This window comes from Mustela putorius, unplaced genomic scaffold (genome assembly GCF_011764305.1).
Source record: "Mustela putorius furo isolate JIRA1106 unplaced genomic scaffold, ASM1176430v1.1 tig00000242_pilon_pilon_pilon, whole genome shotgun sequence".
Lineage (NCBI taxonomy): Eukaryota > Metazoa > Chordata > Mammalia > Carnivora > Mustelidae > Mustela > Mustela putorius.
The window spans coordinates 15695076-15722397 of record NW_025421325.1 but is presented as its reverse complement, the minus strand read 5'-3'; the positions used below and the strand labels follow the sequence as shown (position 1 = coordinate 15722397).

The following is a 27322-nucleotide window of genomic DNA, read 5'->3' as shown; positions in this document are numbered from 1 at the left end:
AGCGCTTTCCGGGATTGGTCCCGTTCAGTCCTCGCGTCTCACGCGGACAAGCGACACGATCACCATTTCACTCCGGACCCTCTTCTCTCACCTGGTTCCTCTTTACTCCAGGGCACAGGATTAAGACTGGCCAACCTAAGTGAACAAGAGTGCAAGGGCGGGAGACAGAGGAGACTCAGCCTCTGCTTCGGAACCAGGACCGGGAGGGCTCGCTCTTCTCCGACCTCGCGGGCCTGAAACTCCCAGGGAGGGGCTGAGGAAGAGACGCCTCAGCTTCATTTCGTATTTCAAATCGGAAATAGGTTTCCGATGACAGGGAAGCCCTGCTGCACAACTGGGGCGTTTCCTTTTCCCTAAACCGGGCCAGACCGCAGAGGACCGGCAAGGAGCGGAGAGGACTAGCGGGGACCGGCGGGGACCAGCGGGAGCCGGCGGGGACCGCAGAGCGCAGGGGTCCCCCCCGCTCTTCCGGGGTTTCCTGCGTCGATCGGAACTGAGGCGGAGCCTCCAGAGCGCGCTCCTCGCGATTGGAAGGCGCTGCTGTCGCTCAGCGCTCAGAACGGAAGGGGCCGGGCGCCGCTCTCCGGGGGGTCCCGGAGCCTCCTGGCGGGTGGGAGGGGTGGGGCCGAAGTTGCAGGTTTGGATCCCGCGACTGCGGGTATGGAGTCGGGTCCCGCGGCGTCCCCCGGGCCTTCCCGCTCCTTCAAGGAGGAGCTGCTCTGTGCGGTCTGCTACGACCCCTTCCGCGACGCCGTGACTCTGCGCTGTGGGCACAACTTCTGCCGCGTGTGCGTGACCCGCTGCTGGGAGGTGCAGGTGGCGCCCACCTGCCCGGTGTGCAAGGACCGAGCGGCCCTCGCCGACCTGCGCACCAACCACACCCTCAACAACCTGGTGGAGAAGCTGCTGCGCGAGGAGGCCGAGGGCGCGCGCTGGGAGGGCCACCGCTCCCCACGACTCTGCCGCCCGCACCGTGGCCAGTTCAGCCTCTTCTGTCTCGACGACAAGGAGCTGCTGTGCTGCTCGTGCCAGGCCGACCCCCGGCACCAGGGGCACCGCGTGCAGCCAGTGAAGGACACTGCCCACGACTTTCGGGTAAGAGCGGCAGTGTGCGGGAGGTGGCCGAGCACGCACGTGGCGGCCGGGTCCCGAAGGCAACTAAGCACCTCTGACCACCCCCCACCCCTGTCCCCCGCCGCTGCAGCCTGCCGGAGCTGTGCGTCCGGGCCAGCCCCTCGTCCTGTGGCCAGGACCCCCTGCGCTCCGATTCGGCTCACCTACAGACGGGTCGACCCAGGGGCCTTGGATGGGTGAAGAGGGGTGTAAACAGGAAGTGTGGGAACTGGAGTTACACGATGCTCCCAAGATGCCCCCCGACTCGCTTCTGAAGGACTTGAGGCTCTGCACCCTCTATGCCGGCAGGGTGTGGCCCGGGCGCGGGTGAGGAGGACAGGTGTGGGTACCGCCCAAGAGTCTTGAAGCTTGGCTCATTCAGGTTAGAGGTGTGGGAGTCCCAGGACCTGGCCAGACATGTGGAGACTCAAGGTCTTCCAAAAGGGGTCACATACTTCCCGGAGCTCGCCCTATGTGTTGTGTAGGAGTGGAGAGGCTTTTGGCTTTGGCTGGCTCGTTTATTCTGGATCCCTCTCAGCACCACAGTGCCTAGCGTTCCTATAGCTATAAAGTGACATCGGAAATACTTTGGTATAGAAGTAACATGGAGACGACTTGGGTATAAGAAGGAAAAATGATCAGAAAATAAGGATTAGCCAACTTAGGAATTTACAGTTTTTGACCTTAGCCCATAGTAAGCCCATGTTTTGACCTTAGCCCATATTTTTTCCATTGTGGTCTGGTATGGTCCTGTGTATGTATCACTTGAAACAAAAGCTCTGTGAAAACGTCTGTTGTACTCTGGCATTTTCTGTTATTTTTATTTATTGTTTTATTTAAAAGATTGCAGAGGGTGTGAAACACGAGTTTATTTACTCACCTACTAACACATGGGTCAGACCTCTTGGTTAGCTGGTGGGAAGCTGAGTGTATTGAAAAGGAGGCAGTGTAAGAACCCCTAATGCTTGGTCTTCAGACACTGTTTTTGTTTTGTTTGTTTTGTTTTAAGGACTTTCTTAAGAAATATCGAGAGTTGGTTAGATTTTCATACACATTTAGTCAGAGTTCAGGTGGAGGGGAATGTCATCAGTATGCATGTGTGACTACTATAGTAGCTTGCCAAAAGGATAAGCCTATAACTCCTGTTACCTTATTTAACAGTGGTCCACAGCAATGCTTTTCCCCATTTCCACTGTGGGAGTGCCAGGTCCTGATTTGGGAAAGCTGAAGTAAGTGCTGGCATTCTGGGGGCTGGGGTTGAGGTAAGGGGGGCACCATCGATCAAGTCATGACCAATCAGCATGGGGCTGTCAGGAAGATGGGTTGGGGTCAAGGCCAGGAGCACTAAGGCAGAACCCCCAGGTCTGGGCTAATCTAGGATTCAAGACAAGTGAGCTGGGTCCCGGGAAGCATATAGGGTCTAATGACAACTTCCTATTCCTTCAGCAGGTGCCTTGTATTGCTGGGTCCCAGGGATACTGCAAGGCATGTGATAAACAACAATTCATACCTTCAAGGAGTTTCAAGCAGAGACCTGAGAGATGAGGAGGTGTTAGGCAAAGAGAGTAAGAGAGGATGTTTTAGCCAGAGGCAGCAGCATACATAAGGGTCCAGAAGCTGGGAGGCCTGGTTTTCTGGGCCATAAGAGAATTTCCGAGTAGTTAAAATAAGGATGGAAATGCAGAAGAACCCATGAGTCTTGAGGCTTGGCCCTTATGCTAAGGAATATACAGAGCAATAGAAGGGTTTTAAGCAGAGGAATGATGCAATCAGATTGATGGGCACCAGGGTGCTGTACGAGGAGGTAGGGAGTCCAGTCTGGAAAGATCTAAGGAGAGCGCAGCCCAAGTGTGCTCAGTGTCGTGCTCAGTGTCACATCAGTGCGTTAGACAGCTGTGTATCAAGGACTTTTGTGTTGTGTTGTGTTGTGTTCTGGGACCTGTGAGGGGAGCTGAGGCCACAGAGTAAGACAGAGCCGTCACCCTGTGGAGCTCACAGCGTATCCAGGCAAGTCAGACAGTCAGTAGACAAGCTGTGCTGGCTGGCTGGGCGCGGAGCAGTCTGGGAGGCAGGAGCTGGGAGAAGAGGCTGAAGGGGCTGCCGTCGTATGCCGTGGGGAGCTCTGAAAGCTTGAAGATGGGGACTTCATGGTGCGATGTGTGCTTAGAAAGATCACTCTGGCAACCACGTAAGAAGTTGAACGAAAGGAGTAACCATGCTAGCCAGCACTTTCGGAGCTCTTACTGTGTGTCATGTGCTCTTGAGTGTTTACACACCACACATTTAATCTTGACAAAACCCCTGTGAGGCTGCGTATTAGTTTCCTATCATTGTGGTAGTACAGTGCCATAGTACAGTGCCACAAACGTGGCAATTTAAGACAGCACAAATGCATTTTCTCACAGTTTCGGAGGTCAGAAGTCCTAAAATCCAGGTGTTGGAGAAGGGGAGAGAGTTTATTTCCCTGCCTTGCCCAGCTTCTAGAGGCCCCCTCCTCCACCTTTAAAGCACATCATTCCAACATCTGCTTCAGTTATCCTGTTGTCTTCTCTGACTGACTCTACTAACTTCCTCCTTCTTCTAAGGACCCTTTGATTACATTGAGCCCACCGAGACAGTTCAGGATAATCATCCATCTTAAAATCATAATTTAATAACATCTGTAAAGTCCTCTTTGTCATGTAAATAATACATTCACAGCTTCTAAGTTCTAGGATGTGGACATCTTTATTCAGCTTGCCACAGATACATACTATTCTCCCCATTTTACAGACAGCGACACTGAGTCTCAGGTTAAGTAACTTGTCCAGAGTCCCAGAGCATATTACATGGACTTCACCCTGGGGCCTTGTTCAGCCCCTACTGTGGTCATGGACTTTGAGAGAAACTTCTCTGGTCCCCGGGTACAACTTTCTGAGCTGGCTGTGTATTCTGGGAGCTGTGGGGCAGCGGGTCATGTGTGGATATTTAAGAGGCTTGAGTGGACAAGGACCACTGTCCTGCGTGTGGGTGCCTGCGCTGTGCCAGGCCATGGTGTGTTCGGTAGAGGACTGAGGAGTCCTAGCCCTGGCTTCTTGGAGTCAGAGACTCATGATTGAATACTAATCACAAGGATATTCCTGGGAGGGACAGTACAGCAAGTGACAGGTGGCTGTAGCAAGGCACCTGCTCTTGTGCGGTGGAGAGCAATTTCACAGAGACCTGAAGGCTCCGAAGGTTCACTGAGTGCCAGGGCCCCAAGCAGCACTAGTGGGGCAGAGGGTGTGGTACGTAGGAAGCCAGAGACGTCTGGGCCAGGAATGAGGGCATCCAGGACCGGTCCCAAGGGCCATCCGGGGCATGTGAGAGAGCTGAGATTTTGTCCTAAGGACAGTGGGGTGTCAGGGAAGGAACCGCTGAGATACCAGACAGGCTGGAAATGTTGACACCAGAATGCTGAGGTGTGTGTTGGAGCTTGAAGGGACAGCCTTTGGCCCATGTTTATCAAACTTGAACAAGGAAAGGCTGTTGCAACAATGTGTCTAAGATACATGCCATATATACAAATGCTAAGCTAGCATGAATTCCTCTTGCTTACTGCACATAGAGGCAGTAAAACGACAACAGCAGCGGTTTACAGATAAAGTGCAAAGAAAATCCGTTGAATTCTAGTTGAAATATCACCGGGCCTTCTTTGGCTGAAACGAAAGCACTGCTCTGGGCGGCTGTGAGTCTTGTCTGACAATACTTGTGCCACTCCTTAACCCTCTTCTAAGTGGCTACTTGATGTGCCGGTCTAAATTTCCCTCTTTGCAGATCCGAATCTTTCCTTGTGATACAGCCAGACTTCATTCAGACCTGGCACATCCTTCACCCCATTCAGTGTGCTTCTGCTTATTCTATCCTTATGAAGCCAGGACAGTGAAAGTAGTGTAGTTTGACATCAAGTAAATTGTTAACAAATACAGATGCTGGCACTGAAGTTGTAGGAACTGAAAGTGTGTGTCAGCACTGTTTATAAGATGACTTGAAAAAGGTTTACTGTAGTTTTTTGGGGTGGGGGGTTGTTGGTTATTGAATGAAAACCCTAATTGAAAACTCTTGTGGAAAACTAGCAGATCCCTAAACACAGGCCCAGAGCCATCAGGCACGGTGAGGAAAGGATTCTGTTTTACTAGTGAGAAATCAGAAACTTGGAGAAATGCAGCAGTTCCTGGCATTGGCAGGGAATGGGGAAGGTATGTCTAGGATTAGAACTTAGATTTCCTGACTCCCTGTCCGACGTTTGCTCAGCCTTGCATCATCAAAGCAAGCCTGCCCCAATCTCCTGCCAGGTCCCTGCCTTGTCTAGATCACTTTCTTATCTATCCAGTGGGATTGCCTGAGAGCCGTTCTCTGCCCTCCAGGCTGGCTCCTCCTGCACCAGTCCATTCCCCTTCTGGGGTTCTTCTTAGAATCAGTTTGGCCAAATCTTACTAGGAATGTTCCATGTTGTCCTTAAGTCTACCTCCCCTTACAATTCTTTCCACCCTTTTCCTAACTGTGCCCTCCCATCTGGATCCCCCCCTTATGGGCCAGGCGCTATCATGTCCAAGTTGCGTGGACATTTACTGCCTGCTTGATAAGGCAAGTACCCAGGGTGGGGGGCTTACTGAACACTACTCAGTGAGGGTCCTGAGTCATGGGGCCCTTGCACTAGGCACTGTTGTGGATCCCTGCTTCATGAGGAGGACACAAACACCAAGGGGAAAGGAAGATCAGGAGACTGGGTTGGGGTTAGGTAAGAAAGGGATCTGGGCGAGATCAAGTTGTCTTGGAGGCATTTATGCTATCCGAGTAAGAAACCTGAGGAATTGACAGTAGGAGAGTTAAATAACCCACCCCTGAGTGGCACCTAAGAGTAGTGAGAGTCGACACATGCCTGGCACGCTCTTGGAGAATTTACATTGATTCACTAGTGGAAGCCTCAGAATAGTCCTGCGAGCGAGGTAGTCTCATTCCTCTTGGCCACAGGAGGAGATGGTGCAGAGAAGAGAAGGAATTCACTCAGAATCATCTGCTGCTAAACGGAGCAGGGATTTGAACTTGAGGGCCCAGTGGCAGAGCTCTTTGCTGCTATGTCTGTCTGCCTGAAAACAAGTGTTTGATATACATGGGGAAAATGACAAGAGCAGAGGCCTAGAAACCTTGGTGATGGACTAGGTAAGCATGGTCAGAAAACTGCATTTCTTCATTTTCACAGTGAAGTTGGAGAGTCTGTAGACGCTTCCAACCTGGCTTGGGCTGGACAGCCCTGGCTGCAGGTGTGTGGTGATGATCGTGGGAAATAGTATTTATTCTTTCTCAATCAGGACTAGAGCCTGATTGCCAATGAGAGAACAAGCTTTTGCCAAAGTCCTCACCAGTGGTTAGTGACAAAGACAAGGGTATAAATCAGGTCTTCTAACTTTCAGTCCAGGAGGCGGTATGGTGTAGTGGAAAGAACATAAGGGTTCAGTGGACTCATTGACTGGGCAGGTTGGTAGCTGAGTGTCCACTTTGTGCTGAACCTGGGGATATGCATGGATAGAACAGTTGCTGCCCTTGCAGGGCAGGTGTCCTTTGCTTCTGTGAAGGTTTATTGAGCATCATTGTGCTGGGCCAGAGGACCTGCCCTTTTTTGGAGCCCACAGCCTTCCTGGGAAAGTGAGGTGATTGATTATCTAGTGGTAATGGGTGGGGTGATAGAGGTGTACCTGGGAGCTATGAGAGCTCTACTGGGGAGGTCAGAATGGCTCTCTGGAGGAATTGAAGGGAGCCTGAGCTGCGTTTTCTAAGCCTTGTTGAGATAGTTGGGTGGTGCAGACAGGAATTTTAAGCAACAGCATATATAGGGCCTTGGAAGTCAGAAAACCTGGCTTGGGCTAGACAGCCCTGGCTGCAGGTGTGTGGTGATGATCGTGGGAAATAGTATTTATTCTTTCTCTTACCTGTGCCTTTCCCATTTTCTGTTACACCACACAGCACCTGTGTTAATGGATATTTTGGGCAAAACAATTTTGTAAAATCCTTAGGGTAATAAATACACCCTTGAAATGTGTTGCTTAAGCAAATTGTAGTTTTTTTTAAATAAACGATGTAGACTATAGAATCACATTCTGAATCCTTTAGTGTAAATAGAAAGCTTCCTGTTTTGCATGTTTATAAATAAGTTATCCTGAGTGTTGTAATTTGAAACTAAAATCACAGCTCACTTGCTGTTTTGGGCTTGGGGTCTGGGTAATGCTCTGCATCTGTCCTGAGCCAGTTAGCTCCATCCAGGCTGGGGATGATCTGTATTCGTCCAGACCAGGCTTCACAGCAGAGCCCCCCTCCAGTCAGCGGGCAGCTTCTGCCTGTTCAGCGCACCCTCTGGGCTACATGCAGTCCCTGAATGGTCCGTTTGAGTGGATACACGTATGCTTAGGGTTAAAATCAGAATTATCTAAAGCAAACATGAAAAGTATACTGTTTAGATTCATTTGAATTCATACTGTTTAAATACAGTATTTCCTAGATTAACCACTAAATGCATGGAAAGGGAAAAAGTGGAATAAAACACACATCATCAATCCCAAAAAAGGGGAAGAGAAGGAAATACTGAACAAGTGGGGCAAGTAGCACAGAACAAGGTGGTGGGTTTAAGTGCAAATGTACCCAGTAATTATGTTAACTCTTCCAGTTAAGTGACAAAAGTCAGCTAGATAAGAAAACAGCCCAGTTCTGTGCTGCTTTGATAGGAATCACAAGTAAAACGTACAAGGTGAAGAAGGAGGGAAACTACACTGGCATGATGTGCAGATGATATAATTACATATATCTGCATAGGAATTTCTGTTGCAGAGAATATAAAAAGATGCTACAGATAAATTATGTATATAAATGAGTTTAGAAGAATGCTGGTTGCAAAATCAACTTTATTTATTTATTTATTTATTTTTAAAGATTTTATTTATTTATTTGGCAGAGAGAGATCACAAGCAGGCAGAGAGGCAGGCAGAGAGAGAGGAGGAGGAAGCAGGCTCCCTGCCGAGCAGAGAGCCCGATGCGGGACTCGATCCCAGGACCCTGAGATCATGACCTGAGCCGAAGGCAGCGGCTTAACCCACTGAGCCACCCAGGCGCCTCGCAAAATCAACTTTAAAATCAATTGTATTTTCATATATCAGCAAACATAAAAAACCGCTATAGTATAAAACAATATATATTGTTAATATCTAACAATAAATGTAACAGTGCAGACATCTGACAGAGAAAAATACATAATTTCATTGAGAGATATAAAAGACTAAGTGGCAAAATATACCATATTCATAGATTAAGAGAATCAGTATTTGATATCGGTTATCTCCAGACTGATCTATAGAGTCAGGGTTGTAATAATCACCACATGACATTTTGTGGAATTTGGCAAGCTGATTCCAGTATTTGTATGAAAACTCAAGAGAGCTGGGCACCTGGTGGCTCACTTGGTTAAGTCTGCCTTCAGCTCAGGTCATAATCCCAGGGTCCTGGGATCAGGTCCCTCACTCAGCTGCCTTCTCGCTCTGCCTGCCAGTCCTCCTGCTTGTGTGCATGCTCTCTCTCTCTAAAATAAATAAATAAAATCTTTAAAAAAAAAAAAAAAAAGAAAAGAAAATTCAGCCAGTGATTGCCAGAACATTCTTAGAAGATGTTTAGCTCTTAGTTTATCTTAACAGCTATCAAAGTTAAGACTGTGTGATGTTGGCAGAAGACAGTGGGTCAGGGGAAGAGACTAGAGAACTGAATACATCTGTTTGATGTATGGAAAGATGGCCTGTACATCAGTGGGGAAGGCTTAGTACTCTAAATAATGGTTCTGAGGCAGCGAGCGCCCGGGTCACATCGTTCATGGGGTAAACCACAGGTTATCCACATTGGACCTAAATGAGAAAGAAAGCCGGAAAGCTTAAATAATACAGGAGATAATCTTTGTGACCTCAGGATATGGAGGGTTTTTTTGTTTTGTTTTTGTTTGTTTGTTTGGCTTGTTTTTTTAAGCAGTTTGGGAAGGGAGGAGGTATTTTTAAAACAAACCAAAGAGCCCTAATTCTAAAGGAAAAAAAATGATAAATTTGACCATATTGAAATTAAGAAATATAAATGATACAATAGAGTGTACTTATTATACATCTAACCCATGGAAGACATATATTGCACATTTATAATAAATTACTTCAAAACAGTAGGTAAATAACAGGCATCTCCATTGAAAAATGGTCAAAAGGTTTGAACAGCTATTTAAGAAATAAAGACCCAAATGGTTAATAAACATTTTTCATTGGTATCACGTGTGTGGTATAAACTGGTGCAGTTGCTTTAGAAAACAGTTCGGCATGATCTTTTAAAGTTGAAGATACACATGTTTGTGGCCCATTCCTGTCCCCAGGAATATTTTGCACAGAGACATATTTTTGTGTGGGCCAGGAGATGTATCTAAGATGGTTCATGCTATCTGTGTTACTTGAAGATTGTAAATGGCCCAGCTCTCCATGAACACCAGAATGGGTAAATGATTGTGGTGTGTTCATACAGTGGCATACAGTGCAACAATGAACGATAAACTCAGATGCAATGCCTGGGTGGCTCAGTTGGTTGGGCAGCTGCCTTTGGCTCAGGTCGTGATCCCGGCGTCCTGGGATCGAGTCCCGCATCCGGCTCCTTGCTCTGCGGGGAACCTGCTTCTCCCTCTGACTCTGCCTGCCACTCTGTCTGCCTGTGCTTGCTCTCACTCTCTCTCTCTCTGACAAATAAATAAATAAAATCTAAAAAAAAAAAAAAAAGTTTGAATCCTACAAACCTTAATGTCAAGGTAAAGGAAACAAGACACAAAAGAATGCATACAGAATGGCTCCATTAATACAAAGTTAAAAACCGCACAAAATTAAAGTTTACTGTTCAGATTAGGGATGTGTACATGGGTGATAGAACTCTGAAGAAAGGCAGGGAAATGCTATACAAACTTGGACCTTTGTTTCCTCTGACAGGAAGAAGGGGATAAGATTGAGAAGGGACAGGTCCTGACTGTGATTAAAAGGTGTTCTGTTTATAACTACTTAAGGCACATTTGCGTATATTTGAGGCACATTTATGTTTTATGCCAAAGCAAATGCCAAAAATAAGAGATTGAAAGGTGAAAAACAACTCATTGAACCTGAGAGAAATTGAAGGGATTTCATTGAGGAAGGAACGCTCTAGGTAAGTGACAAGAAAAGGCTAAAACTTCTAAAGTTTTCATTTTATAGGTTTTAAGATCTTTGAGGTATAATAGATAACAATAAGAGGCAGGGATCGTAACTGTTCCATTTGAAAAGTTGTAAGCATTACACAAACACTGTACTTGCCTCCCCAAAGGATATACAGAACATTCCTGTCACCTTGGAGAGCTCCCTTCTTCCCAGCCAGTCCACCAGGAGGCAACCCACCTTCTGATTTCTGTCACCATATATTAGCGCTGCTGTTCTTGAACTTCATGTAAATGGAACGATACCATGTATACTCTTGTATCTGACTTCGTTCTGGCAAAACTTATATATATATTTATATATATTTACATATATGTAAACTTATGTCAATATGTATATGCACATACGTATAAACATGTTAATATATACAAGTACATGTATGTATATATTTATATATATAAGTATATAAATTCATATATATATATACAAACTTGTCCATGTTATATGTGTCACTAGTTCTTTTGTATTGCTAAGTAGTTTTCTATTATATGAATATACCATAATTTATCCATTTTCAATGGATATTTGGTTAGTTTCCAGTTTGGGAGTAGCCATTAGTCTTTAAAATATGTTGTTTAGTTTGACATTTATGGGAAGAAACTCATTAACATGCTAGGTTATTGAAGGAATTGGGCAAAGTATTGACAGAATTATAAACTTACTCTAGAACTAAAAACTGACAACACATTTGGGAATAAGATGACACTTTCAGAAACATTAAGGGTAGGCAGACAAACATAGTACCAGCTCTCCTCATGAGATAGGATGTGTCTTGTGGCTAAGAACATGGCCTTTATTGTTGGGTACAAATCCTGGCTCTGCTGAAGTCTAACTTTATAATTTTGGCAAGTTACTCAACAACTCTGGGTCCTCTTTTCTCCTCTGTGTAAGAAGCGAGTAGTGCCTGCCTCACAGGAATGTAAGAATTCAGTAACATCTCTCCTGAGTGCTTAATTTAGTGCTGGATGGCATAGCACATGTGCAGTAGTAACTGCTTGTTACTAATGGAATCAGTGGTGGATCTCATCAACTCGCCTCAGAGAAGGGTTATTTGGGGGTTGGTCTTTGCTGCATTACACCAGAACTGTCCAGGTACTTCAAGAATTTGGGAGAGGACAGGGACTGTCCCCCTACCCCTGCCCCCTGCACCACCACTGTCTTCATCTGCCTGTAGATCCCTAGCTGTCAGGGTTGAAGGCAGAGGGCTGGGCTGCATTGTTTTGGGGCCAGCATACCCCCTGGGTAATATGTGTGGGCAGTTGCTTCACTCCTTTCATCCATGCTTATTTGGCAAATCAAAATTGTTTAGAAATTTATTATATGACTTTGTAACAGAACATCTTTTCCCACAAAACATAAGGATGATATTTCACTGGCCTTGTGGGATATTCATACCGATTTTATTTTGCTTTGAGGAGACACTTTAGAGATGTCATACTACAGAAAACAAAAAGATCTTTTATGTATATTCAAGAAGATCATGAAAGTGGCCAGAATGAGTAGAAAAGAAGAAACCTGCAGAAGATAGAGATCGTTATTTTCTGGAGTACGGCAGTTAAAAGAATGGGCTGTGGAGCAGGACAGACAGCCTCGTTATTGCTGCAAAACAAATTATCTCCAAAAATAGTGGTTTAAAACAAATATCTATTACTTCATGGTTTTTGTGGGTTGAGAATCTGGGCAAGACATAGTTGGTCGTATCTGCCTCATACCTCTCCCGATGCTCTGGTCTCATCTGAAGGTTCAAGTAGGCCAAGGTTACCATTCGAGCTCACTCAGTCGAGTGGCTGCTGGTTGGAGGCCATCCTCAGTTCCTAGCCCTGTGGGCCACTCCACAGGCCGGATCACAATGTGGCAGGTGGCTTCCATCCAGCTGAGCAAGCAGTGGGTGGGTGAGAAAGGATGTGCACAGGCTTTTAGTCACCTCGTCTCAGGCGATATCCCTTTGCTGCTTTTGCCACATTGTGCTGGTTTGAAGCAGCTCAGCACATCCAGCCCATGGGGAGCAGATTCCACTGGGGCATGAATCCCCAGAGGTGGGGACCACTGGAGCCATTCTAGAGGCTGCCTCCTTCAATCTGCCCTCTGTTCCCCAATGGTTCCTTTTCCCCTAGCATGCAGAATACACTCACTCCTTCCCAAGATCCCCAGTTTCTTACCCTGTGACAACATTAGCTCCTGATTCTTGTCATCTGAATCAGGACCAGGTGGGGATGAGGCTTTTGAGGACAAATCTCTGTTACCTATTGCTGTATAACAAATGTCCCCCAAATTTGGAATCTTAAAGCAGTAGACATTCCTATCTTACAGGAGGGAAGGATCCTGGAGGCTGCCTACCACCACTGTCTAGGTTCATGTCCTTATCCTGCCACACACTAGCTGTGTGCTCAAGGGCGAGTCACTTCCTTTTGTGTGCTTTTGGGGTGTGTTTTTTTTTAATTTATAAAATGAGGCTAATCATATTACTACCTAATATGGATAGTGTGATGATTAAGTGACGTAATTTGTTAAGTAATTAGCACATTCCCTGGCAGATAGTAAATGCTCAATAAATGCTAGTCACTTGTAATTCATGCCACTAGAATTGTTACTGTTTTTCCAAAGAAAAACTTGGTAAGCTTTCTCAGAATTATGAGAGAAAAGGATAAGGATGGAGAGAAATGGATAGGCCTTGAATACAAAAGGGAGGAATCCAATCTCAAACTGGTAGTGGTTCTTCAAGGAGTCCAAGGAGATCAGAGCACTAACAGTTAAGTTTAAAAAAACAAAACTACTAAACCAAAAGGATTTGATTAAAGCATATTTTTTGTGTCCCATGCACTGATGGAATATTGCAATAAGATAGGGAAGTGGGGAGACAGGTAGTTTAGATAAGGCCCTGTAGGAATAACTGATCGACCTGGAATCAGACCTGTCCAGTTTAGAAAGTCATGAAGAGAACCTGTGAGCACATGGTCTGTATAGTGGCAACAGCTCAGGGGTTCATGGACAGCCTGGACTAGCTGTAGGCTGGAGCGGGATGCCTTTCTGAGCTGTACTGTGGCTAGCTTGAGAGGGAATGGGTCATTTACCTCCTCCACCATGTCTCCCCATCTGTACCAGGTATAAAGCAAAGGGGCCAGTTAGAAGGGTTTGAGAGCCTTCAAGCTAAAAACCAGAGTCAAGGTTAGGGTTACGCCCTGCAGCCTGTGGATGGACGGGTTGAGTAAATGTGGTTGAGCTGTACCCACACTGAAGTGGGACTCCAGTTGTAAATGGAGTATGTCCTCCCCCTGCCTGGCCTCCAGCCTTAATGTTGCTCCTTCTCATTCCTCATGGCAGGCCAAGTGCAGGAACATGGAGCACGCGCTACGGGAAAAAGCCAAGGCCTTCTGGGCCATGAGGCGCTCCTACGAGGCCATAGCCAAGCACAATCAGGTGAGTGTTCTGGCTGGGCTGGGAGATGAGGGATACCTGGGGCAGCGGGGGAATTGGTGGGGGGGAAGGCTAGGGTGGGCGGGCCCTGGCTGTGGCTCTTGACACAGAATCAGCCTTCTCTAACCCTGAGGATCTAGCATAGTCCTGTCCTAGATAGCTGATTGTGGTGGCACTGCCATGGCCTGAGTGGCTGGGTGTGACCATACCATCAGCTGTGGGAAGGGGGAACTTTGCACGTGCTGCACTTGACCATCTACCCAATTGCTCATGCCAGCGACGACCTGGGGCTCTTTAGTTACTCGTCTTCCCCTCTTCCTCCCTGGGTCCTCTCTCTCAGCAGTCCTGGCCTCTCTAACTGGCCTCTCTAACGTCTGCTGGATGCTCTGTTTCCCCTGCCACCCTCAGTCTTGGATGTGTCTCCATTGTTCCTCACCTGGCCTCCTACTTGGGCCCCAGGCTTTCACTCTTGTTCTGCAGTCCATCTCCACAGAGTGGACTGATCTTTCTGAAAAATACATGGATTGCATCACTCCTTTGCCTAAAACTGTCAAGAGGCTTCATCACCCTTGCAGTCCAGACTCCTCACTGTGGCCTCCAGGGCCCTCGTCCAACCCCTGCCTGGCCCTCAGCTTCATCTCCTCCCACGCTTGGCTCCAGCCACATTGGCCTTCTTTCTGTCCCTCCAGGAAATTACATCTTCTCAGATCCTCCCATAAGGAGCAGCTTGGCATTAAGATCTCTGTTCAGACATCCCTTGGGTGAAGTGTTCCCTGATCTCCCTCCCCAAGTAATTCTCCGCTTTACTTGCACTCATGTCTCCCTGTTTTTGATTTCTTCAGAATATTTCGTTACCTGCAGTTAACTTTATGTTACTTATTTTTTTATTTGCTTCCAATAGAATATAATGAAGGCTACATTAATATGTGAGAGAGTTCTTGGCTCATAGTAGGTGATCAATAAATGTTTGTAAATTGAATGAAGGAACTGTCTCCCCTCTTTCCTCACCCTCCTTGTTTATACCGTATCATCCTCTCGCCCTCTGAGTGCTGTGTGCATCGGCAGCTGGGTTTCCGTCGGGTTGTACTGGCTTTGCTCTGTCACTCCCTGGGTGAGTGCTTCTACTAAGTACTGCTCAGCTAAGAGCCCCCACCCCCACCCCCGGCCTGGGCTGCCTGGCGCTCCCCGCCTGTGCCCATGTGCCCATGAGAGGGGACCAGGCTCGGAAGGCGCCTCACTAATCTCTGGCCAGTGACTGTCCCCTGAGCTGCAGAGCTGGTGGAACAGCAGAAGGATTGTGAAATGTGGGTGACCAGGGCAGTAACTGCAAAGCAGAACTGCTTTCAAAGCCAGACCCCAGTCTCCAGGCCCATCCCCACCCCCTCTAAGCTAATCCCTCCATCTGTAAAAAGAGGACGATTCTGTCATACTAGGAAGTTTATGAACATTCATTTGGGATAATGCATGTGCAGTGCCCAACAGAGAAAAGCTCTTCACCATTTTTCATGTCTTATGGACCATCGAACTATGAGCGGCGGTTTTCGCTTTTTCAGTGAAACCTTACGGTACATTGTCAGAGCCATTGCACCGTTGAGCTCCTGGTCCAGACACTTAGCTACTGGCCTCCGCATGGCAAGTTGCTTTACCTGCAGGCGCCGTGGAATCATGGAGCTTCACCTCTGTCACTCGAGTTCCTTTTGTGGTCAGCCCTGTTCCCCTGGCTGGCCTTGTGCTGGACTGCGGTGGTGGTGCCTGGGGCATGTCCTTATGGCCAAGTGACGTGGCCCCAGGTGAGGATTCCAGGGTTTCCAGGTGAGCCCTGCTTTTCCCCTAAACCCAGTCAGTGCAGGTTGATGAGGGAAGTGGAGGATTTGAGATTTGCCCTTTTGATGGGAGGTTCCAGATTGCCAGCAGGAAGGGTGGCTGAACTTGACTTTGCACTGGTAAGGTTTTCCTGCCTGCTGGTCTTTATCTTCCTGTGCGACAGAAATCATCCTGGATTTCACTGCCTCCCACCGTACACAATCAGTCTCTTGAGCCTGGTATTTCGACAGTGCCATCTCTTCTCATTTGAATCTCTTTGTTAGTTTGTACACTGTTTTACAAGTACAAAGCCATTTGTGTTTCTTCTGTGAATGTTTTTTTTTGTTTTGTTTTTTTAATATCTGTCTTTTCCCTTGGTGGATTTGTAAGAGTGCTTTGTATGTTAAGAAGAAAAACAGTCTGTTACATGTTACTTACACATATTTTTCCCAGTTTGTCATTTCTTTTCCAGTGAATCATTTTTACTTTTTTTGGGTCAGTTTCATTTTTTCAGTGACTATTTTGTCATCACACTGTGAGAGCCGTGAACATAAATTGAACTTTCAGTCTGAAGATGAGATTTGTGATTGCTACAGCACAGATTTTTTTTTTAAAGATTTTATTTATTTATTTGACAGACAGAGATCACAAGTAGGCAGAGAGGGAGGCAGAGAGAGAGGAGGAAGCAGGCTCCCCGCTGAGGAGAGAGCCCAATGTGGGGCTCGATCCCAGGACCCTGGGTTCATGACTTGAGCCGAAGGCAGAGGCTTTAACCCACTGAGCCACCCAGGTGCCCCTACAGCACAGATTTTGAGTTGTTTTTCCAGTGGTCCTCTTGGAATTGTATTTATGTATTTAACTTTATTGGTAGTCTCTTACCATTCAAAACTACTTCTGTTAATGTCTATTCAGTGAGCTCATTTTTCTTTGAGGCTTCTCAGTTTTGTTTCTTTTTTAAAAAGATTTTATTTATTTATTTGACACAGAGAGGGAGCACAAGCAGGGGGAGTAGGAGAGGGAGAAGTAGGCTTCCCGCTGAGCAGGGAGCTGGATGCAGGGCTTGATCCTAGGACCCTGGAAACATGATCTGAGCCAAAAGCAGATGCTTAGCCGACTAAACCACCCAGGCGCCCCACAGTTTCTCAGTTTTTTATTAGAAAAGGTCTTTTTCATTCCAAGATGAGTACTATTTCTCTGCTTTTTCTTTGAGTCCATTTATGGTTTTGTTTTAACTTTAAAAAAAAATTTCTTAACAAAAAATTATTTGAGAGAAAGAGAGGGAATGAATGAGAAAGCATGAGTGGGGAGAGGGAGAAGCAGACTCTCTTTTGAGCAGGGAGCCCCGTGTGGGGCTCGATCCAGGACCCTGGCATCATGTCCTGAGCCAAAGGCAGATGCTTAACTAACTGAGCCATCCCTGTTACAACTTCTTTTTTTAAAGGTTTTTGTAGTTATGATAGGGGTACGCATATTGGGAATGATTCCGCTTTAAAATAAATACTTCTTCTCTTCTTTTGGTAAGTCTCTGGATCAGACAGTTTTGAAGTCCCAAGATGGGAAGGCAGATAATTGTTAAAAGTCATTGTTATTTGCAACAGTTCATTTCTGTGATTCAGGATTTCCCTTGCTATGGTGCATAGAACCAAGGTACAGAATGTTGTGTGCTGAAGATCTAGACAACATGTGTCATCGATAAGCAGATTTGATTGATTTTCTTAATTTATCGAGACAATCTCATTACGCTGTGTGACTTTAAACTTACAGATTTATGCTAATAAAACTGCATCTGTATGTTACCTGTTGGGGTTTCACCCCTGGTTTCTGTTGAAAAGAGAGCTCCATTGTTTGAATCCTGAGAGCCCGGAGGCCACATGCTGCCTGAGAGGGTCCCTCCGAGCCTGAGCCTGGGCCCGTCCTGCTCTGTGCTGTAGGTGGAGGCTGCCTGGCTGGAAGGGCGAATCCGGCAGGAGTTTGACAAACTCCGTGAGTTCCTGCGCGTGGAGGAGCAAGCCATCCTGGACGCCATGGCTGAGGAGGCGAGGCAGAAGCAGCGTCTGGTGGAGGAGAAGATGAAGCGGCTGGCGGAAGACACAGAAGCTCTGGCCCAGGAGATCGAGCGGCTGCAGGTGGAGATGAAGGAGGATGATGTTTCTTTTCTCATGGTGAGGGGCTTGCCGTCTGGCTTCAGGGACAGTGGGCAGGTGTTTGGGAACCCATGGGGAGCCGGAGGCCACCAGCCCCCACCTCCGCCACCCCCCAGTCTTCCCGCAGGGTTGGGGTGCTGGGCTGGAAGAGTACCCGGAGGAGGTACCCTGCTTGTCAGGAGGCCAAGGGGACTTTCAGCAGAGCGGACGGAGTTCCTAGGGGCCTTCTCGCTTCTTTCTGCCCCTCTCCTTTCCTTGTCCCTCTCCCTGCCTCCCGTACTCTTGCTCGCTCTCTCTCTGTTTCTTCTTTCTCTGAAACCTCAGTACAGCCGAGTACCTTGTAAACAAGGTGGAAAAGTTGCAGAGGTAATGCTGGAGACCTCTGGGTCCTCCCACAGTTAACACCTTGTATCACCTCCTGGCACGTTTGTCCGTAGCAACCCGACCTTGGTGCATTATAATGAGCTAAACTCCAGACTTATTTAGAGCCCATCAGTTTTTGTATTACTATCCTCCTGCTCCAGGATCCAGTCCAGGGACCCACATCGCACTTAGTCGTCCCATGCCCCAGTGTCCACTGGTCTGTGACAGTGTCTTACTCTTGTTTTTCATAACCTTGGCAGGCCTGAGGAGTGCTGATCAGGTAGCCCATAAACTCTTCTCTCACTCTGGTTTGCCTGATGTTTTGTTCATAATTAGATGGGGGTTAAAGGATTTTACAAAGAAGACAAACTAGAGGGGCACCTGGGTGGCTCAGTGGCTTAAAGCCTCTGCCTTCGGCTCAGGTCATGATCCCAGGGTCCTGGGATCGAGCCCCGAGTCAGGCTCTCTGCTCGTCAGGGAGCCTGCTTCCTCCTCTCTCTCTGCCTGCCTTTCTGCCTACTTGTGATCTCTCTGTCAAATAAAATAAATTAAAAAAAAAAAAAGACAAACTAGAATATTCTAAAATTATACAATTATTTTAATTCTTAATTTAAATATGTTTTTATGTTCTCTATTGCTCTCTTAAGAAAAGGATGACTCTATTCTCTCTTTTTAAACTTATATGTTTAGTTCATTTTCTTTTTCTCTTTTTATGTTTCTCACACCTGTGCCCCCCTCCTGCCCACCCCCCACCCATGAGTCTTATAGGAGATATGTCTGTAACTGGAAAGCTAGTTTGGAAATCAGTCAGGATAGTGAGCTATCTTTTTCACTTAGAGAACAGCTGAACTCTCTGGAAAGGAGAGACTTTGTAGAGTGGATTGAGAAGGGACAGATAACAGCCTGCATTCGGGCCAGTTGTCACATCCTGGCTGGTGACTCCTGTAGGTTTTCTGCCTCACACAAAGCTTTGAATCCTGGTATCTCCTGTCTCCAAAATGCCCCTGATCATAAAATCATTTGGTGGGTTCTAAAAGCTGATTATCTGCTGTTTCTGTTTAGGAAATTGGGAGCGGCCAGGACCCACTGTGCTTTCAGGGATGCTTTTATGACTTTTTAAAAATAATATAACAGCTTTATTGAGATACAATTCTCACACTGTATAATTCACTCACTTAAACTGTACAGTCCAGTGCTTTTTGCTCTGTTCATAGAGTTGTGCAGACATTACCATGATCAACTGTAGCACATTTCATCTCCAGAAACACAAACCTCATACCCTTAAGCTATTGCCCTCCTGTGCCCGGCCCCCCCACCCCCCTACCCCCCACCATTAGCCCTCAGCAAATGCTGATTTCCTTTCTGCCTCTAAGGATTTGCCTTGTCTGGACACTTCTGTAAACGATTTCCATCAGTAGAATCGGATCGCAGCCCTTTTGTGACTGGCTCCTTTCACTCAGCATGTTTTTTTTTTTTTTTTTTTTTTAAAGATTTTATTTATTTATTTGACAGAGAGAGATCACAAGTAGGCAGAGAGGCAGGCAGAGAGAGAGAGAGAGGAGGAAGCAGGCTCCCTGCTGAGCAGAGAGCCCGATGCGGGGCTCGATCCCAGGACCCTGAGATCATGACCTGAGCCGAAGGCAGCGGCTTAACCCACTGAGCCACCCAGGCGCCCCACTCAGCATGTTTTGAAACTCCATCCTGTCGGAGTGTTTATCAGGCATGGCTGAGTAATACTCCCTTGTATGGATATATTACGCTTTATGTGTACATTCATCAACTGATGGACGTTTGAGTCGTTTTTCTGAGCTCTTACAAATCACACCACCGTAAACATGCATGTGCAAGTTTTTTTGTAGACACAGGTTTTCCTTTCTCTTGGTTATGTGCCTAAGAATAGATTCACTGAATCACATGGTAACTAATAAGTGTTACTGTTTGAGGAATTGCCACACGGCTTTCCAGGCGACTCCACTGGTGTTTATAGTCCCTGAGCAGTGGATGAGGACTAAATTTCTCCTCATCATTGCCAACACTGGCCTTTTTTTCTTTTTTCTTTCTTTCTTTCTTTTTTTTTTTTACTAGCCATTGCAGGGTGTGAAGTGGTATCTCATTGTGGTTTTAATTTGCATTTCTTTGATGGCAATGCTGTTGAGCATCTTTTTGGGGACTTGTTGGCCATCTGTATATCTTTGGGGAACTGTGCATTCCAGCCCTGTGGCCATTTTTAAAATTGGATTGCTTGTCATTTTGTTGTTGAATTATATGAGTTTTTACATATTCTGCATACTAGACCTTTATCAGATACATGATTTATAAATAGTTTCTCCCATTCTTTGGGTTGTTATTGTTGGTAGCTTCATTGAAGTACAGAAGCTTTTCACTGTGATGAAGTGAAACACAGATTAGCTGTGTTTTATTTCCTGTTGGTGCTTTTCGTGTCATGTCTAAGAAACCATAGTGTAATCCAAGGTTGTGAGTTTTATAGGCTTAGCTCCACATTTAAGGTTTTGAGTTAATTTAAAAAATTTTTTGTATATGGTGGAAGGTGGAAATCCCAGGTTCATTCTTTTGCATGTGGATATCGAGTTGTCCCAACATCATTTGCCAAAGACCATTCTTCATCGAATGACCTTGGCACCCTATAGAAAACCAGTTGACAGTAAATATAAGGGTTTAACTTCTTCCAGTGTCTTTCCTTATGTTAATACTACACTGTCTTGACTACTATTGCTTTTAATACATTTTGGATTCAGGACATGTGAACCACCAACTTTGTTCTTGTCCAAGACAGTTCTGGCTATTCTGGGTTCCTAGAATTTCCATATGGATTTCAGGATCAGCTTGTCACTGTCTGCAAAGAAGCCAGCTAGAATTTTGGTAGGAACTTTATTGACTCTGTAGATCTGTTTGGGGAGTTTTGCCATCTTAACAATGTTAAATCAGAAATCTCCTGATCCATGAACATGGGATATAGGACTCATTTTGAGGTCAGAAACTTATGTGTATATGTGGTTTTGTTTTGTTTTGTTTTGTTCCCTGTATTTATGTCTCTGTCTTTTTTTCTCTGTTAGAAACACAAAAGCCGAAAACGCCGGTAAGTTGCCAAGACTGGTGGAGGGGAGGGGAAGAGCAGGCAGAAATCCCAGGGGTGCCAGCCAGCTCCAGTGGCTCCAGGGCCAGGCAGGTAATGAAGCCAGCTGGGTGTAATACAGTGGGAGTGGGGGGGGGGGGACTGGCCAGGGTGAAAGAGCCCTCTTTCAAGGCCTTCCACTTGGATTGGCACTGGTGAAGTGTTGTTCTCCTGAGTGTGGAAAATGACCACCCACTATGTGGGGAGAAACTGTGTCATCCTGCACACTGCTTGTGTTTCTCAGTGGGTCCTCCCAACACCTAGGTTTATCTCTTGATTAGCCCCTACCTCCGAGAGTCTCAGCACACACCGGTTTCTGTTGTTGTCTTTTGGGTTCATGGTGATAAACTCCATCCCAGTCAGAGCTGCACAAAGATGGAAGAGAATGTTTAGGAGAGTAGTGAGTCCTGTCACTGGAGGTGTTGAAGCAAAGGCCAGTGATACCTCCAGACATTGGGACTAGAGGACCCTTTAAGGTCCCTTCTGCCTCAGACATCCAATGAGCAGATTCTGCCCACAAGGATGGGCCCTGTGTCTGAGAACCTCCTATCCTATTTATATTTATCCCAGCGGGGGCAGGTTGGGCCTGCCTTTTCAATCCTGAGGAGCCGTGAGCAGCCTGGTTGGCCTCTGGCTCCTCTCCTGTCAGAGCCCAGCCTAGGTCTGTCTTGGGTAGAGTGACCAGGAATGAGCCCTGTTGCCTGTTTCCGGCTGACCCTGTTAGGCCCAGGATGCATGGCTCTGGCCCTGCCCACCTGGCCCAACTCTCCTTTCCCAGCCTCTTCTGCACCATGGAGCCGGAGCCTGTGCAGCCTGGCATGCTCATTGACATCTGCAAGTATCTGGACTCCCTGCAATACCGTGTCTGGCGGAAGATGGTCACGTCTGTAGAATCTGGTGAGTGGGGCGTGTGGACAGGGGTTCCAGACTGGGGCAGTACTTCCTACAAGCCTCGTTTCTCCCAGCTTCCCACCCCATTGGAGCTCTCTAGCCCCTTTCACACACAGTTCCCTTGGTGCCCCACCTCTCCCTGCCCCACCGCTCAAGCTCTCCTGGCACACCCCTTCCTCTTTTTGGGTCCTGACACTCGGCCACCTCTGGAGAAAGAGGAGCTGGCTGCCATCTCTCTCTAGAACTGTAATCGTATTAGATGACAAAAGTGCTGAGCGTTTGTGTCCCCTTCTAATTCATATGTTGAAACCCTAACCTCTGATGTGATGGCATTTGGAGATGATGGGGGCCTTTGGAAGGTGATGAGGTCACGAGTGTGGAGCCCCAGGATGCGGTCAGTGCCTTGATGAGGAGAGGCACCAGAGAGCTGGCTTTCTCTCCCTCCCTCCCCTTTGTGAGGACACAGCAGGAAGGTGGCCATCTGTGAGCCACGAAGAGGGCCTCACCAGAACACAACTGTGCTGCACCCCAATCTCAGACTTTGGTCTCCAAAACTGTGGGAAAGACGTGTCTGTTGTTTGAGCCTGTAGTCTGTAGTATTTTTGTGCAGCAACCCAAGCTGACGGAGACCTCAGGATTTTAGAGGGAGAGCTGTTAGTGACCCAGAGGAATGTTACATGCTTCTCTCAGTCATTGAGGGAGTTGTGTGAGCACCGGGGTCCCTGCTTCTGTGAGTTTCCCTGGCTGCCGTAACAAAGGACTGCACGCTGGAGGACTTTGGGGAGAATGGAGGCACCGCTGGCATGGCAGAAGGGCAGCCTATGAGATTTGCTGATTTTTTCCCACTTCTGCCTCTGCTCTCAGTGCCTTTCAGCTTCGATCCCAACACCGCAGCCGGCTGGCTATCTGTGTCCGATGACCTCACCAGCGTCACCAACCATGGCTACCGAATGCAGGTGGAGAACCCGGAGCGCTTCTCCTCAGCGCCCTGCCTGCTGGGCTCCTGCGTCTTCTCCCAGGGCTCCCACACCTGGGAGGTGGACCTGGGGGGGCTGCCAAGCTGGCGGGTGGGTGTGGTGCGGCTGCGCCAGGACACTGGCGCTGAGGGCCACTCACACAGTTGCTACCACGACACCCGCTCGGGCTTCTGGTACGTGTGCCGCACACAGGGGGTGGATGGGGACCACTGCATGACCTCGGACCCAGCCACGTCACCCCTGGTCCCGGCCATCCCTCGCCGCCTGCGTGTGGAGCTGGAGTGTGAGGAGGGCGAGCTGTCCTTCTACGATGCTGAGAGCCACTGCCACCTCTACACCTTCCACGCCCGCTTCGGGGAGGTGCGGCCCTACTTCTACCTGGGGGGCGCGCGGGGGGATGGCCCCCTTGAGCCTTTGCGCATATGTCCCCTACGCATCACCATCAGGGAGGAACTGGATGGCTGAGGCCGACCAGGAGCCTGGCCACTGCTACCAGGGACTTGCGTCGTGGTCCTGTTTTCTTTCTGTCCCTCCCTCTCAAGCTGCGCTCACTTCTGTACCTCTGAACCGTTGGCCTCCTTGTCAGGATCTTCCCTGCTGATCAGTCTTGTCCTCCTGTAGCTCCAGGCCCCAAGCCTCCTCCTTCATTTCTGAAGTCATCCAGGGGACACCTCATTCCCCAGAGCTTTGGCACCTTCCGGGTGTGGATTTTCTAAACCCAAATGCCAGGATGTCTGGGGATAACACTGACTTCTATGGATGGGCCTGTTTTAACATGTGGGTCTTAGTATCTGGGTATGGTGAGGCCAGCAGACCAGGAGAGCCTACCGTGGGAAAGAGTTTGTTATTTACAGTTCCCAAGAAGCACCAGAGCCACTGAGGAGGCAGAGAGAGTTGAGGGAGCACGAGGTGGGAGACTTTGTTACAGTTTTAGTGACAAGAACAGGCTTGGCAGGGGCTCTGAGTAGACAGGTTTGGGATCTGCTAGTTGGAATAATTTTGACAGGCTCTGGGGCGTAGGGGCCACCCCCAGTTGTTGGGGGACGATGGGACTGGGGGACTGGGGGCCATCTGGAGAGGAAGCAGTGGCCCTGCGGGTTAGAGTCCTATGAGAGCCAGGTAAAGGAAGTGGGTTGGGGGTTTAGTGGTCGGTTTGCATATGAAAGACATGCTCCAAGTAGTTGGTTGTTCTCTCCAGAAATTGGCTAGGGCCAGAAGGAGCAGTTTCCCTGTGGTCAGAGTTTCTACAATACAGATAAAATCTGGTTCATACAGCACTGCTGCTGTGGCTTTGGAGCAGGGCCGGGGCCCCAAACTTGTCTGTCACTTTATACCAGTATGTTCAGACCTCTCCACAGAGTCCCCTCGCATCCCCCAGGACAGAGGCAAGGCTGCCTGCAGGTCAGCTCTGATTTATCTGTTGACCCTTCTTGGACTATTTCCAAATAGTGACTGTTTGGACTATTTCAAACGCATTTTTAAAAACTGCAGTTTAGACCCATTCCTGCTATGGGCCTCCGTTTCCTCAGCTATAGAGGAGATAGGAGGACTGGAAAATTACGTCCTATAGATGCTATGAAAGAAACAGCTCAGATTCATTCTTATAAAGTAAAGAGAATGGAAGGAAAGAGGGGTCATTTTCAGTGAAGACGTAGGAAAGGGAGGAAATGGTCCTGGGGAGTGGTGGTAGTGGGGGGGTCCCTCGCTTAGCCTTGCTGGCCTCCGCCTGCTCCTTGCTCTATTCCCCTGTGTGTTTTCATCCTGATTTCTTCTACCCCCACCCTACCATGCCTCCGGACCTCCACCTCCACCTCTTCTTCCTCGCATCTGCCTGAAGAGGATTTTAATTGTCAGCCATCCCGTCCCAGGAAACAGCACAGTGAAAGGAACTGGCCTGTAGGGGTGACGGTGTTCTCCTGGGGGCATGTTCCCATCCGGAGGGCTCATGTTCTTTTTCTCCTGTCTGTGCCCCAGGTTCACAGAAAAGGGCATTTTAAACAGAAAGGACAATTCAAAACTGTGATATGTGCAATTGGTAGGGGCCACAGGGAGGGGCGCAGTAGGAGATGCCACCGGGTGGGGGTACCAGGTTGGAATGTTGGTAGACTGGTGTGCACAGGTCCTGTCTGAAGGCACTCGGGCTAAGGGTGCTCAAGGCACTTTGGCGGCCAATGTGTCTGAGACCAGTGTGCATTCTCTAAATATTTATCTAGCCCATCAAATACAATCTCTAGGATAATCCTGATCTGAAATTATTTTGTTAGTTACTATAAACTTTTTAAAAAGTTTTTTATTTCCAACTTAGATATTGGAAGGAGGTTTCTGAAAAGGATAATTTGGATAGCCTGGAGCTCTTTTTTTAAAAAAATAAAAATGATATTTGAGCTAAAACCCACTTTTTCTCTGGACATTTTCCTTTCCGTGTTCTCGTAAGCAAAAGTTGATCCATGACAAAGGTTCATCCAGGTTGCAACATGTATGTGACCTTATTCCCTTTTATGATCAGGTACCATGCCATTGTGTGGACATATAACGTTTTAGTTATCCATTCTTCAGCTTATGGGCATTTACATTGTTTCCATTTTTGGCCATTACAAATAATGTGTGGACGGATGTTTTGTGTGGATGTATGTTTGCCATTCTCTTTGGTATCTATCTACCTAGGAGTGGGTTTGGTGGTGCATGCATGAAATCTGTTTAACCTTTGAGGAGCTGCTAGGCTGTTTTTCAGGGGAGCTGTGCCATCTTGTATTTTCATCAGAGGTGCACAAAGATTGCATTGTTCCATATCCTTGTCCACACTTGTTACTGTCTTTCAGCCATCCTTATGATGGTGAAGTGATACCTCCTTGTGGTTTTGATTTGCATTTCCCTGATGACTGATGATACAGAGCATCTTTTCTTGTGCTTGTTTACCATTTTTGTATCTTCTTAGGAGAACTGCCTTTAGATCCTTTGCCCATTTTTGAATGGGTTACTTGTCTTTGTATCATTGAGTATAAAAGTTCTTTATACATTTAAAATACCAGTCCCTTTTCAAATACATCATATACAAATTTTTTTTTCTCCCATTCTGTGGGTTGTCTTTTCACTTTCTTGGTGATGGCCTTTGAAACACAAAAGTTGTTAAACTTTGATGATGTCTAGTCTTATTTTTTCTCTTGTTACTGTACATCCTAGAAATCTCCTTCCCTTAAACCCAGGTATCTCAGTTTGGGGGTTTTGGCTCAGGAATGAGGCAGTTCGCCTGTTGACAGAGAGCCCTAGTACACAAGCATCCTCTTCTGTTGAACCCTCTCCCTCCCTTGCCTTTTGCTTTTGCTCATCCCCATGTCAGTCTCCTCCGTTTACTATAAACAGGCTGAAGACAGCAGTCCACTAGGCAGCCTCCCCTTCTCTGGCTTCTCTCACCTTCGGTCCATCTTGTGTGTTGATGCCGGAAGCGCCATCCTTCAGTCTCGCCTCTCACCCAGGTGATACCCCCCTCCAACCTGCCCCAGGCCCTTTCTCCAGGGCGCAGTTAGGACCTCATTACCCAGCTCTGCCTTTGTTACCTGGAGTTCCGACCTTTACACACATGTAGCTCCTGCCAGCCCAGGCTTCTTGTGACATCTTCAGCCCACTGCCTGGCTTCACACAGCTGGCTGGGTCGGTTGGTTGGTTGATTTGTGTTTCAGCTGGCCATTTTAGCTGGAATGTCCTGGCATCTGTTAAGCTGCCAATTTTGGTTACATTGTCCCTACCGTGTACGTTCTGTGTCTCCTCGGGCACACACTTTACTTTCCTGAGCTCATGTCCTCATCTGTAAATATGGGCATCATCCCCACCTCAGGGCTGTCCCACCGTGAGCACTTGGGGATGGCAACCGCTGGAAGCGTGCTCACCAACACCGAAGGAGCTAACCTGAGGTCCCCTGGTTGCTCTGCCTGGCTTCCTGTCCCTGCCATGTCAGCCACTGATTATTTTTAGGTCATGATGTTATATTTAGTCACATTGGCCCCCTCCTTCCTTCCGCTAGTGGAGGATGAAATTTGTCTCAACAGAGTTTCATCATAGGTGTGTGGATCAAATAGTGGAAGTCTGTTACAACCCCCGTGGTTCGTGGAGTGTCCATGCCAGGGTACTCGGCACAGAGTGACTGTCATTCAGGGCTTTTCCCAGCTCCTCAGAGTGATGTCTCAGAGCCCTCCATGACAGCTTTTGCCCCCTCTGCTGCCCCTT

General features: G+C 47.5%; 1 protein-coding gene across 1 annotated transcript; it reads left to right on the top strand.

Annotated features, from left to right (window-relative positions):
• TRIM35 (tripartite motif containing 35) lies at window positions 1–25496 on the top strand. Its single transcript, XM_004775098.3, has 6 exons — window positions 1–1095; window positions 13698–13793; window positions 17525–17755; window positions 21175–21197; window positions 22012–22130; window positions 22989–25496. Exons 1-6 carry the CDS (start codon window positions 661–663, stop codon window positions 23564–23566), a joined length of 1482 nt encoding a protein of 493 aa, XP_004775155.1. The 5' UTR covers window positions 1–660; the 3' UTR covers window positions 23567–25496.
• The last annotated feature ends 1826 nt before the right edge of the window (window positions 25497–27322 follow it).

What these genes read in the sequence shown, in the direction of transcription:
- TRIM35 (XM_004775098.3), top strand. Translation starts at nt 661, where the DNA reads ATGGAGTCGGGTCCCGCGGCGTCCCCCGGGCCTTCCCGCTCCTTCAAG. An exon ending in CACAAAAGCCGAAAACGCCG is followed by an intron (nt 21,198 to 22,011) that starts GTAAGTTGCCAA and finishes CTCCTTTCCCAG; the next exon opens with CCTCTTCTGCACCATGGAGC. An exon ending in GGTCACGTCTGTAGAATCTG is followed by an intron (nt 22,131 to 22,988) that starts GTGAGTGGGGCG and finishes CTCTGCTCTCAG; the next exon opens with TGCCTTTCAGCTTCGATCCC.